This window comes from Lactuca saligna, chromosome 7 (assembly GCF_052625555.1).
Source record: "Lactuca saligna cultivar CGN05327 chromosome 7, ASM5262555v1, whole genome shotgun sequence".
NCBI classification, from domain to species: Eukaryota; Viridiplantae; Streptophyta; class Magnoliopsida; order Asterales; family Asteraceae; genus Lactuca; species Lactuca saligna.
The window spans coordinates 15,602,241-15,614,459 of record NC_136423.1 but is presented as its reverse complement, the minus strand read 5'-3'; the positions used below and the strand labels follow the sequence as shown (position 1 = coordinate 15,614,459).

General features: G+C 36.0%; 1 protein-coding gene across 1 annotated transcript; it reads left to right on the top strand.

Annotated features, from left to right (window-relative positions):
• The first annotated feature begins 4,804 nt into the window (after positions 1-4,804).
• On the top strand, positions 4,805-12,055 carry LOC145005143 (binding / calmodulin binding protein). Its single transcript, XM_078964194.1, has 19 exons — positions 4,805-5,327; positions 5,470-5,794; positions 5,882-6,356; positions 6,451-6,536; positions 6,762-6,875; positions 6,968-7,156; positions 7,274-7,339; positions 7,584-7,634; positions 7,740-7,862; positions 7,951-8,064; positions 8,188-8,295; positions 8,371-8,485; positions 8,584-10,007; positions 10,259-10,436; positions 10,524-10,726; positions 10,876-11,065; positions 11,148-11,373; positions 11,460-11,615; positions 11,821-12,055. The coding sequence occupies exons 1-19, from the start codon at positions 4,948-4,950 to the stop codon at positions 11,906-11,908; spliced, it is 4,611 nt and encodes a 1,536-aa protein (XP_078820320.1). The 5' UTR covers positions 4,805-4,947; the 3' UTR covers positions 11,909-12,055.
• The last annotated feature ends 164 nt before the right edge of the window (positions 12,056-12,219 follow it).

Below are 12,219 nucleotides of genomic sequence, written 5' to 3'. Positions count from 1 at the left end.
TCTTGGATTTGGTGACTTTTTGGTTCTTAATGCTAGTTGACTTCCACTAATTACATGCTATTTGGAATTAGTGACTTTGACTAAGGAAATTGTTATGAGCTTCTCTATCCATTTCAACAATTAAGAAAAGTCTAGGTAATCTCAAGCTCCTTGGATTACTATAGCCAAATTATGGATTTAAATCAAAGTATTGCACCATTGGAATCTAATGATATGTTCATCAAAAGTCAAAGTGAGGAAACTTTAAGTCAACCTTCTCTCCCTTATTGATTTACATCAAACTCTTATTTTTGTTGCATTTGTCTATTTAAATCATAGTTAATTCTAGTTTGTTTCAAGTGTTTCAAAACACCAAAACCCCCCATTTTATATTTATTGTCATTTTACAAGTATTTTTTCAAAGAGATTTTTTCATAGAGTTATAAATTGAACCAATCTCCGTGGATTCGATCCCTTTACCACTATACACTATTTTAGTGTGTAATATTTAGGGTTATTATTTGTGTTGGCCTCGACAACCACCACTCGGTAATCTCTGACTCGGTAATGCTGGTCTAACCTCCACCTAATCATATAAAATAAATACTCTAATTATTACAACTCTCAAAGGCTAGACTATGTCCTCTTATGACACTCTCAGAAGGGTAAAAGACCATTTTACCCCTCTCACAACTCAAAAGGCCCCACAATAGACCATACCCTAAAAGTCAACCCAAAAGTCAACTTTCCGGGTTACGCTGCGTGTACCAGATGTGTATGCTGAGCGTATCCGGGTGCATCTCAGGATCGGGGAACGCCACTCAGTACGCGGCGCGTACTGGGATTACGCCCGGCGTACTCCCCAGCTTCAGCTCCTTAACTCTTTAGGTCTTAAACAGTTAAGACTCACGTCCAATTTCTAGATCTGACCACATCTAAGCCTCTTAATCCATAAAGTTGATGACTTTATGCCTTTGCGTGGCTGAACAAGCCACCAACTCCCATAATATTCCATCCTCTAACCCTAAAAGGCTTATTACTTAAGCATGACCTCAAACTAACACTAAAGATGGAAACTTTATGGCTCTAAATCGCTAATAGCACTGAATGGGGACAGATCTCGGACCATGGAGCACTTTACACTCATAAAGTCGCCACCTTTGGGGGTTTTTAGCCCTAGCAAAAGCACATGCAACAACAAATCAAAAGAAGAGGAAAGTTTTGAACTTTATACCTCTAAGTGTAGTCCCTTGCTCTGTAGATCTCAGATCCAAAATGACACCTCAAGCTTTAGCTTCCAAGAACTCCGTTCCTTCTTCTTCACTAAGTCACCAAAGCACAATTAGCTCCAATAACATTCACACACACTAAGTACAGTGGGAAATTCTCTTTTAGGGTTTCACTCACTGATATGGAGGCTGAGAAATGAGCCTTAGCACCCTTTAAATAGTGCACAAGATGGATTAGGTTTTTGCACCTGGGCCGGGTACGCCCGGCGTAACTCTTGGTACGCCCAACGTACCTTGGCGATTCGCGTCCAAACTACGCACACGAGTACGCGCAGCGTACCCCTCTGCTACGCCCAGCGTACTCACTTGCTAACTTTTCTCCACACAAGGGCTAATCATGACTAATGACAAAGAATAAGGATAAAAGAAATGCACCTGAATCTCGGGGTGTTCCAATAAACCATGTTTTGACGAAGTTATCCCTTCGAAATGCTCTTCATGTACGTTATGGCCTAAAAAGGTTGTAGTCTTTGATACTTTTGTAGCTTTAATTTCATTTAACTTTTTAGGGAAAATGACTCATGAGGGTAAGCAATTGTTGACTTTGTTCTCATTTGGTTCCTTTCCTTTCTTTGTATCCAATATACCATCGAACTTGTTGTCTGTGTTTACCATAACCATTTGACCGGCTATCACAGGTGATAACCGATAAAAAGGGTTATGGTGAACACAAACAACAAGTTTGATGGTATATTGGGTACAAAAAAAAGGAAAGTGACCAAATGAGAACAAACTCAACAGTTAGTTACCCTCCAGGTGTAACATCCCGACTCCTAATTGAGCAACTCGACAGGTGGGTGCCCCAACTCGTCAAGTAGACATGGATTGACCACATGGGTTTTACAACCAACTCGGCGAGTCGGAGAGACCAACTCGACGAGTTGGCGCCGTGAGAAGAAACCCAAACTACCATATATCGTACACATAATCACATAATATCATACATTGGGCCTTTCCCGTTACATCGGGCCCCGCTCGACATTGGACGAATCCGACATCGGGCCCCGCCCGACATCGAACTGAAGTCCAGCATCGGGCCCCGCCCGGTATCGGACCGAAGTCTGATATACATATAATATAGCAACAAGCATATAACATAAACATCTTCCTCGGGCTTGCCCCGACATCGGACCGAAGCCCGAAACACATAACATAAACATATAAGCTAAACATTCATCGGGCTTGCCCCAGCAGCGGACCGAAGTCCGAAACACATATAAGCATACACATGCAAGAATCACGAAGACATCAAGCATACAAACATTCCTTGGGCTTTCCCCGGCATCGGACCAAAGTCTGGAACATATAATCCACATCGGGTTAACCCCGACATAGGACCTAAGTCCGACATATACTAGCATACATAAAATGGGTCGACATTGGTGCCTTCGACTCGTTCCTACTGGATGAAAAATCACCTCTCAAGCTGGCTGCTAAAATCTCATGTGAGGAATCTCTGATGACTGCTCCAAAGACTCCCCGACTGTCATTATCACAATAAACACTTGGTCAAAAACTGACAATCCTGCTAAGGGTAAAATGACCATTTTACCCCTGGTCAAAGTCAACATTTTGGGTTGACCCAACTCGCCGAGTTGACCTATAAACTCACCGAGTTCTATAACTTAAAAACCCTGAAATCACGATCCAACTCGCCGAGTCATCCCCCCAACTCGTTGCGTTCTATCTGGTACAAAATCGGGACAACACGACTCAACTCGTCGAGTTCCTCTATGGACTCGACGAGTTCTTCAGTCTGTATGGGTATTCTTAAAGGTTAGGGATGTTAACGGGGGTAAACGGGGCGGGGAGTGCATCTCCCGCCCCCGCCCCTGAAATTTCCCCGTTCCCCCGCCGCCGTCCCCGCCCCCAGGATGTTCAGTCTTCCTATCCCCGCCCCCGCCCCCGAATCCCCTTTATTACCCCCGTCCCCGCCCCCGTTCCCCCGCCCCCAATTGATTTTGGGCTACTTTTTTTTTTGGTTAAAAGAAGTTGTTATTTAGGCTAAAAGAAGCTATTTTTTAGATAACAAATAATTATTTATAGCAAAATTTTATATGTTAAAAATAAAAAAGTTACGACATTTTAAAAAATTATGCTAACAAGTTAAAAACATGTTTTTTTGATGAATTTTGGAAGCTCAAAATCATGTTATTATTTGTTATATTTATATAATATAATTAATATATGTAAATATATGTGCAATTTATTAACGGGGTTCCCATGGGGATTTCGGGACGGGATTACGTACCCCCGCCCCCGCCCCCGAAATTAAAACGGGGGTTAACCTTGCCCCCACCCCTAATTTTTTTTAAAAAAAAAACCCCAAACGGGACGGGGCCCCACGGGAACGGGGTCCCATGAGAGTTTTTGACATCCCTATTAAAGGTTTAAGCCCCTACTCTTCAGATCTAAGCTTCTTATTCCTCATGCACCCTGTAAATGTCCTTTTAAGGGTAAAGTTTCCAACTTTACCCGTTAATAGCCCTTCTTCATAGGTTTCACTCACCGAGTAGGCGACTTAAAATCTCGAAATTAGGGTTTCACTCTGACAGACCTACTCGCTGAGTTGAGGGCTCTCAACTCGCCGAGTAGGCAACTTAAAATCCCGCAACCAATCTCGTTTCTACTCGATGAGTCTGGGGCTCCCAACTCGTCGAGTAGCTTTACAAAAGTGAATAGATTATAATTAAATGTGTACTAGGAATCAGACGTTATTGAAAATACAGAATAATACAATCATTTATCTACCAGCATTCAGAAAAACCCTTATATTTTATTTATTTGCAGAAAAAGCCTTACATTTTCAGTTACCTTTCAGACTTACCAAAATATCCGTTTTTTTTTGGAGTTATCAGGTTGTATTCTGACATAACGTTTATCTTGTTCGATTCTAAGCTGACATGGAAAAAAATAAACAATGTCACTTATACTTGCTTGAGTAAATGGTCGTTGAGTAAATTATGTATTTTTCACGTTTTACTTTAGAAAAGCGTCAACTTCGTTTATTTATGTTTCATTGTTAAGCTAAAAACAAAAATATAAATGTTATGTCGCAAAACAACCGATAATTTCTTTAAAAAACCGAATATTTGGGTTAATATGAATGATAATTAAAAATATAAAAGTTTTTCTGCATACAAAAAAAATATAAGAGTTTTTCTGAATGTTAATAGATAAATGGTTGTGTTTTTCTATATTTTGTCCTTCAAAATAATATATAGTAAGTATTAAAATTGTTAATTTTTATCATTCAAACACAAATATAAAATCTATCAAAACGTGATTCAAAACCTCTAAATCATTTGGAGATTGCCAAATAATCACTCATCATAGAAGTGATGCCACTAAAAATCTGATTATGTAAGAAAATAATAAAATATGTAACTAATTTTTATTAGTTATTTTTAGATGAAGCTAATATTAAATTAATTGACCGTTCATAAATAATAAAACAAATCACAAACAATATGACTTCTAACATTTAAAAACTTCATGATTTCTAAAAGTAAAGTTACCCTTTATTTTGATGTATTCTCCGGTCCTACCCATTACAACCATAACAACTCCATTTTGAAATTCAAATCTCATCTTTTACCTCCTACTGTCTGATACCATATCACCTAATTTCCGACACAAACTCGCCGGAAAATCAAGAAACCCGGATCCAGTCTCAGAAATGGAACCAAAACAACAAACCCAACAACAAAAACTTGAAATCCCATCTTCACCATTACCACATTCATCATCTTCTTTCTTACTCCGTGACATTTCGAATTTAAAAACTCCCAAACCACGACGCCAATCTCAAGCAAACCCTAGTTTGAACTTCGAATCTCCTTGTCCTCAGTTCTTTACTGCTTCTAAACAAACACCCAATTCATCACATTCTACCGTTCGACGCCGCCCTAGGTATTCACTTGCTGCTCAAAAACTCAAAGCGGTGGAACTAGAGCAATCAAAGTCATCAAGGAAAACACAAACAGACAAAGAGAAATCGCTCAAGTCGTTGGCCAAATCTCTTACTGTTTGGCTAAATTTCCTGTTCGAAAATCCCAGGTTCGGAAACACGATCACTTATTTACTTCAATTTAAAGCTTATCAACAACGTTTTCAAGTTCGTGCATGTTATTTTCAAACCAAACAATGTTTTCCACCTTTTTTCTTAAAATTCGGGTCAAATTATTATTCAAAAATACAGGTCTTGTGGGGTCGATGTATCAAGATTCACCGGTGAAGACTCTTCTGATGAGTCATCCATGGTGTTTTCCGGTGGAAAAAGAGACAGCGTCTGTCATGACGGAATCGGGGTTGATCGAGAGTGGCGTGGACCCAAGCGTAGGAAAGATACGCTGTGGATTCATAAGGGTGAAGTGGAAAACAACTTTTCAAGTTCCATACATACACGCTTGCAGGTTTCCCTTGAGGATGTTTGTAGTTTGGATGACATGAAAGAGAGAATGTCATTTTACTTGAGTCTCACTAGTTGCAAGGAGATTTTTGATGTCATGACTCATGTAACAAAGGTATGTCTGTAGTTATTTGTGGGCTAATTGTTAGTTCTAGATTATTAACTATTATTATGATACTAAATAACATTATTTTTTTCTCAGAATATTGATGAAGGAAGGCTAAAGATGAAGGCTCACTGCCCAATAGTTACTGATGTTGGAATGAAAGAGAATGCATTGAAGATCTTAATGTGTTATAACCCTGTTTGGTTAAGAATAGGGCTTTACATCATATTTGGTGGCGAATCTTTGTTGCCAAATCCAAACACAGAAATGAATTATGATCAAGAAATATCTTTTCTTAAAATGGTTGCTGAAAAGTTGTTCTTTTCTCATTCTGGACTTGCAAAAGCCTACATCTATAACAAACTGGTTGAAGGTTTGTATAGACCAGGTTATTATGAGAAACTAGGGAGTGTTATATTGAAGAAGTTTTTATTGCTTGTAATCATACTTGATCGAGCTAAATCTCAGAGTAGCTTGCCGATTAGTTATGGAATAGATGGAGTTGATGGAGGGTCACCATTGTTGTTCACATCACGAGCTACTATCAAATCAAGCAGTGAAGTGATTTCAGGTAAAAAGAAGAATATTTATCTTTATCTCTTTCTTGGTAGTTTAAAAATGGTAACAACTTATTGTTTGGATATTTGTTCTTTTGGCATGTGTAGAGTTTTTATCACCAGATGTTATGCATGGAGTTGGTAATCTTCTTACACACCTCATGATTATAGGCTACAAGGTTTCTTATCGACAGGTGTGTAGCTCATTTTGATTACTCATATTTTGTTGTCTTTTTCTTACAGTGGGTCCCACCTCAGTTCTCCTTGTCTAGTTAATGGGACCCACAATAACATCTTCATACTAGGTGATGAAAGTGAAGAGCACTTTATGTCTTTTTTTTTATCTTCATTTCTTCATTGCTAGTATCTGCTTTCAGTGTTTGTGTATCATGCTCATGTTTTGTGTTTACATCTTGCAGAATCCTCTTGTCAGATATGTGTTTAAGGTGACTAATCTTTTTAATGATCTTCAAAATGGAGTTCTTCTTTGTAGAGTCATTCAGCTCTTGCAACATGACCCTTCAATTCTTAAGGTTTGCTTATTTGAATTAAAAACGTCAAAAGAGTTTGATTTTCTATGATTCTATGATTTCTATCTAACTTACTTCTGTTACTTGTTTGGCAGAAAGTGGTTGTTCCATCAGATGATCGAAAGAAGAACTTTGCAAATTGTGAGATTTCTCTAAAATATCTGAAAAATATTGGAGTTCCATTATGTGATGAAGATGGAGTTGAGATTATAACAGAAGATATTGTTAATGGGGATAAGGAGCTCATAATCTCATTGCTATGGAACATCTTTGTTCATTTACAGGTTTAGTTCAAATCTTATATACTTCAGTCAACATGTTAGCAAGTGTCTTCTTAATGCATTTGTAAAGAATATGATAATTTCATATATTTAGTTGGATTTTTCTACTTTAATTTGCAGTTGCCACTTTTGATCAACAACAAGCTTGTATCAGGTGAAATCACCAAAATCCGTGGACTTGAAGAGGTATGCATTATACATATAATAAATAAAACATTCATTTTATGAAAGAGATTTGACTTATTGAACTTCCATACTTTATCTCAAACATTTTTTGTTGCATATAAGTTGTAAAAATGTAAATCTAAACCATCATATTTGGCACTTTCTTTTTTCAAAGTCACTCATTCTTGCAAAAAAAGGTGTAATTTATGCATTTTGGCAAGAACAAAATATAGTAAGGCGATAACTCTTCTTTGTATCTTTGCAGATGCTTCCGGAAAGCTCTAGTTCTTTGCAGATGCTTCTTGAGTGGATTAAGGTTGTATTGTTTTCTAATAAGTGTAATTGCATCAAGTAGTTGTATCATTGAATTTTGAATGATGACTCCTGAGTCCTGACAACTTTTATGCTTCTCATTTTGTAGGCAGTTTGTGAAAATTATGATTTGAAAGTTGATAATTTTGCTTCATTAGTTGATGGTAAAGCAATGTGGTGTTTAGTGGATTATTATTTCCGAAAAGAACATTGTAATGCTAGTTCTAACAAGGTATGCATTCTTAACATGTGAAAGTTGTGTTTTTGTTCATCTTTTTGATGATTGTGTAATAAGTTTTCATATGTTTTTGATTTTTTAGAATCAAAAGGAAACAAATGAAGTGTCACTCATGTCAGCTTCGGATTATGTGGATGCAGTTCACAACTTTTTGTTATCACAAAAGTTGACAACACTTTTGGGAAATTTCCCAGAGGTATGCTAATTGTTTAACATTAAGACAATGTGCTTTTTTCCTTCTTCCCATTAAGTTTTGTCTTGATAAATGATGTTTAAAAAAATATTTGAGAGAATTGGTGATATATATTTTCATTTTCAGATTCTGCAAGTCAGTGATATACTTGAATACAAAGGAGCTTGTAGTGACAGGGGTGTGATCATCCTGTTGGTTTTCCTCTCATCCCAACTAATTGTGAAGAGAAATTTGGTAATGCCCAAACTACCCCTTAAAGGGTAAGTTGAAATAATTTGGATAACACATTCTTTTTTCTTTGTATACCAGCAACAGATAAACTTTCATAAGCTCTTAGGACACAATCAAAATTCAGAGAGGAAATGTATTAGGCGAGATAGACTTCTTGGAAATCATGAAGAAACAAGTCAGAACCACAATGAAGGTTCAAGTTTTGATTTAATTTTATATTAAAGTTGATTGCTTTTTGGTTTTCTTGATTGACTAATGACAAGTTATTTTTACTATTAACTTTTTGTTTAGACAATGGGAGAAAGTTCAAGGCTATCATGTCTTGGTGGAAAGAAATGGCTCAGCATAACAGTAATGTCAATGTGAAGCCAGTTTACACCAAATTTATTCAAGAAAGAGCTTTGATTGTAAGCCAACAAAATAATACCAAATGTAATCAAGAAAAGGCTGCATTAAGAATTCAGGTTGCTTGGAGAAAGCATGTAAACAGCTCTATCCATAATCAAAGGCAATCAGCTGCAACTATGATTCAGACTTGTTATCATAGTTGGATGTTAAGAAAGAGTTTCTTGAGTTACATGCAAGCTGCAACTAAGATTCAAGCTTGTTATCGTTGTTGGATGTTAAAGAAGAGTTTCTTGAGTCACAAGCAAGCTGCAACCAAAATTCAAGCTTGTTATCGTTGTTGGATGCTAAAGAAGAGTTTCTTGAATCACAAACAAGCTGCAATCAACATTCAAAGTCATTATCGTGGATTTATATCAAGAAAGAGTTTCTTGAATCAGAAGCTAGCTGCAACAAAAATTCAAGCTTTTTATCGTTGTTGGATGTTAAAGAAGAAATTCTTGAATCACAAGCAAGCTGCTAAGCAAATTCAAGCTTTTTATCGTTGTTGGATGTTAAAGAAGAGTTTCTTGAATCACAAACAAGCTGCAATGAACATTCAAAGTCATTATCGCGGATTTATATCAAGAAAGAGTTTCTTGAATCACAAGCAAGCTGCAACAAGAATTCAAAGTCATTATCATGGATTTATATCAAGAAAGAGTTTCTTGAATCGCAAGCAAGCTGCAACAAGAATTCAAAGTCATTATCGTGGATTTATATCAAGAAAGAGTTTCTTGAATCAAAAGCAAGCTGCAATGAAAATTCAAAGTCATTATCGTGGATTTATATCAAGAAAGAGTTTCTTGAATCACAAGCAAGCTGCAACAAGAATTCAAAGTCATTATCGTGGAATTATATCAAGAAAGAGTTTCTTGAATCAGAAGCAAGCAATAACAAAGATTCAAAGTCATTATCATGGAATGTTATTGAGAAAGAGTTTCTTGAATCACAAGCAGGCTACAATAAAAATACAAAGTTATTATCGTGGATTGCAGTTGAGGAAGAGTTTCTTGAATCAGAAGGAAGCAACAATAAAAATTCAAAGGCATTATCATGGAATGCTATTGAGGAAGAGTTTCTTGAATCAGAAGCAAGCAGCAACAAGAATTCAAAGTCATTATCGTGGATGGGTGTCAAGAAACAGTTTCTTGAAAACGAAACAAGCAGTTATTAAAGTACAAAGGGCATATCGGTCTTTAAAATGTTTGAGGGAATTTAAGAACTATGAACTTGAAATGGAGTCAGCAGTCATTATTCAGTCATGTACACGACGATGGATTGCTCGTAGAATAGCATGTAGACATAGATCCTACATTATGCTTATCCAAGTAAGACTTTTGATAACCTTTGGGAAAAAAAAATTCTTTATTAGACTTACGAACGTATAAAAACTCCACACTTATAAGTGCTTAAAGAAAGCTCACACACATTTCCTCATGCAAGTGTGCAACTTTATAATTCTAAACTTCTTTCATTTTTATCATTTTTCAAAATGAAATTGGTATGGAAGAAATTGGTTTTCTTGGTTTTTTTTTTCTTTTGTAAAGATCATGACATGTCTAATTTTTATAATTTTTAGCGCTTTTTCCGTGGTTGGTTGATGAGAAGAGAGTTTTTGTTACAAAAATCAGCTGCAAAGAGGATTCAAAGTGCTTTTCGATGTTTTAAAAGTTTCAAGGCTTTCAAGCGTGATAAGAATGCTGCTATTGTAATCCAACAATTTGTGAGGGAATGCATTACCATAAAGAGGCTCTTAGGTAAGTCTTTGTTTGTTTCAATCACTTACCATTTTTGTCTCGTGGGTCCCATTTGTTTTTGTAACATATATTTGATGTTTAAAACAGGTTGTAATAATGACACCAATAGCCATCAACAACTTAAGAGGTATAAAGATTCTGCTACAAAGTTGCAGAAATGGTGGCGGGGTATATTACTATCCAAAACAAGAACAAAAACAAAATCAGCAATTCTTATCCAATCTAATGTTAGAGGATGGATTTCTAGAAGAACAACAGCTCAAAGAAGGCATCGTATTGCAGTCATCCAAGTGAGTTAACTTCACAAAAAATTGAAATATTTGTTCCTTTGACATGAGTTCAATAATACATGCCAAACGCCAGTATAACCTGTTCTGTTCTGTTCTGTTTTGTTGAAGAAGAAATGTAAAATAAAATGTGAGATGTGTTTTGTTTGCAGTCATATTGGAAAGGGTATATTGAGAGAAAACATTCAAGAGAAAAGGTGTCGGATATACGATTAAGAGTACAAAAATCAGCTGCAAATGTGGATGATGGAATGCGGATTATAAACAGGCTTATTGCAGCCCTTTCACAGCTTAAAAACACCAACAGTCTCAGTGGCATCCTTCATATCTGTGCAACTCTTGGTAATAATCATTACATTCATTTATAGGACAAATTATTATTATTTTTTTTACCCATAATAGTAATGTCTTTACTTTTTGACAGATATGGCAACAAAACACTCTAAAAAATGCTGTGAGGAGCTTGTGGCTGCAGGGGCCATTGACACACTCCTTGGGCTTATTCGTTCCATTAGTCGTAGCATTGCTGAGCAAGAGGTTTTAAGATACACACTTTCCACTTTTAGAAACCTGACATGTCATCCTCATTTGACTCAAGCCCTCATTGATGCTCGTGGATCAATTGAAACAATTTTTTGGGAATTTATACGGTCTGTGAACTTGTTTGTTTTTTTTTTTTTTACAGCTTTTTGCTTTGTCCTGTTTTATAATATTTCTTTTTATTTTGTTGTTACAGGAACAAAGAAGATGCGTACTTTGTTGCGGGAGATGTTTTAAGGAATATATGTTTGAATAAGAATGGGGTTGAAAGATTAGGTGCTTCACATGCTTTAGTTAAGAGATTGTATAATCTTGTTGAAGATCTTAAAAGGAAAGCAGGAAACGAAAAGAGGTAAATATGCTTCAAATCTTTTGTTCAAAACATATTTGCTTTACGGATAGTCCCTGAAATGTAGTGATATTATGAAAAAAAATGACCATTTTACCCCTATCTCTTAAGGGCAAAATGGTCTTTTCATAATATTTATTAACTGACGAGAAGTTAACTTATTTATTTATTTTATTTTTTTCTTGTAAAAATTTGATGGTATATGCAGGAACCCTCAAAGCCTACCAGCAAAGGAACAAACGGGGAGAAGATTGAAAGAAGCTGTTCAGATCTTAAAATTGATAACCAATGGTTGAGATCGATTCCAACTTTGAAACATTGTGGTTTTTCTTTTTTTACTTTTATTTTTGAATGTCTTGTTTTCTTGCAAGAAATCTAGATTAGTGTATATATCAACTCAAAATTTGTGTTGAGTAAATGAATGAAGCTTTTAGGGTTTTTTAGTATCTATTCCAAAAAAAAAGATTATTTTTGGTCATTGAGTATAGCTGAATTTTGAATTTTGATCCCGAAGTTATAATATTTACAACAAAACGAAAAACATTACAAATCACCAAATAAAAATCAAAATTGTAAAAATAAAAACCAACTATATTCAAGGGAATAA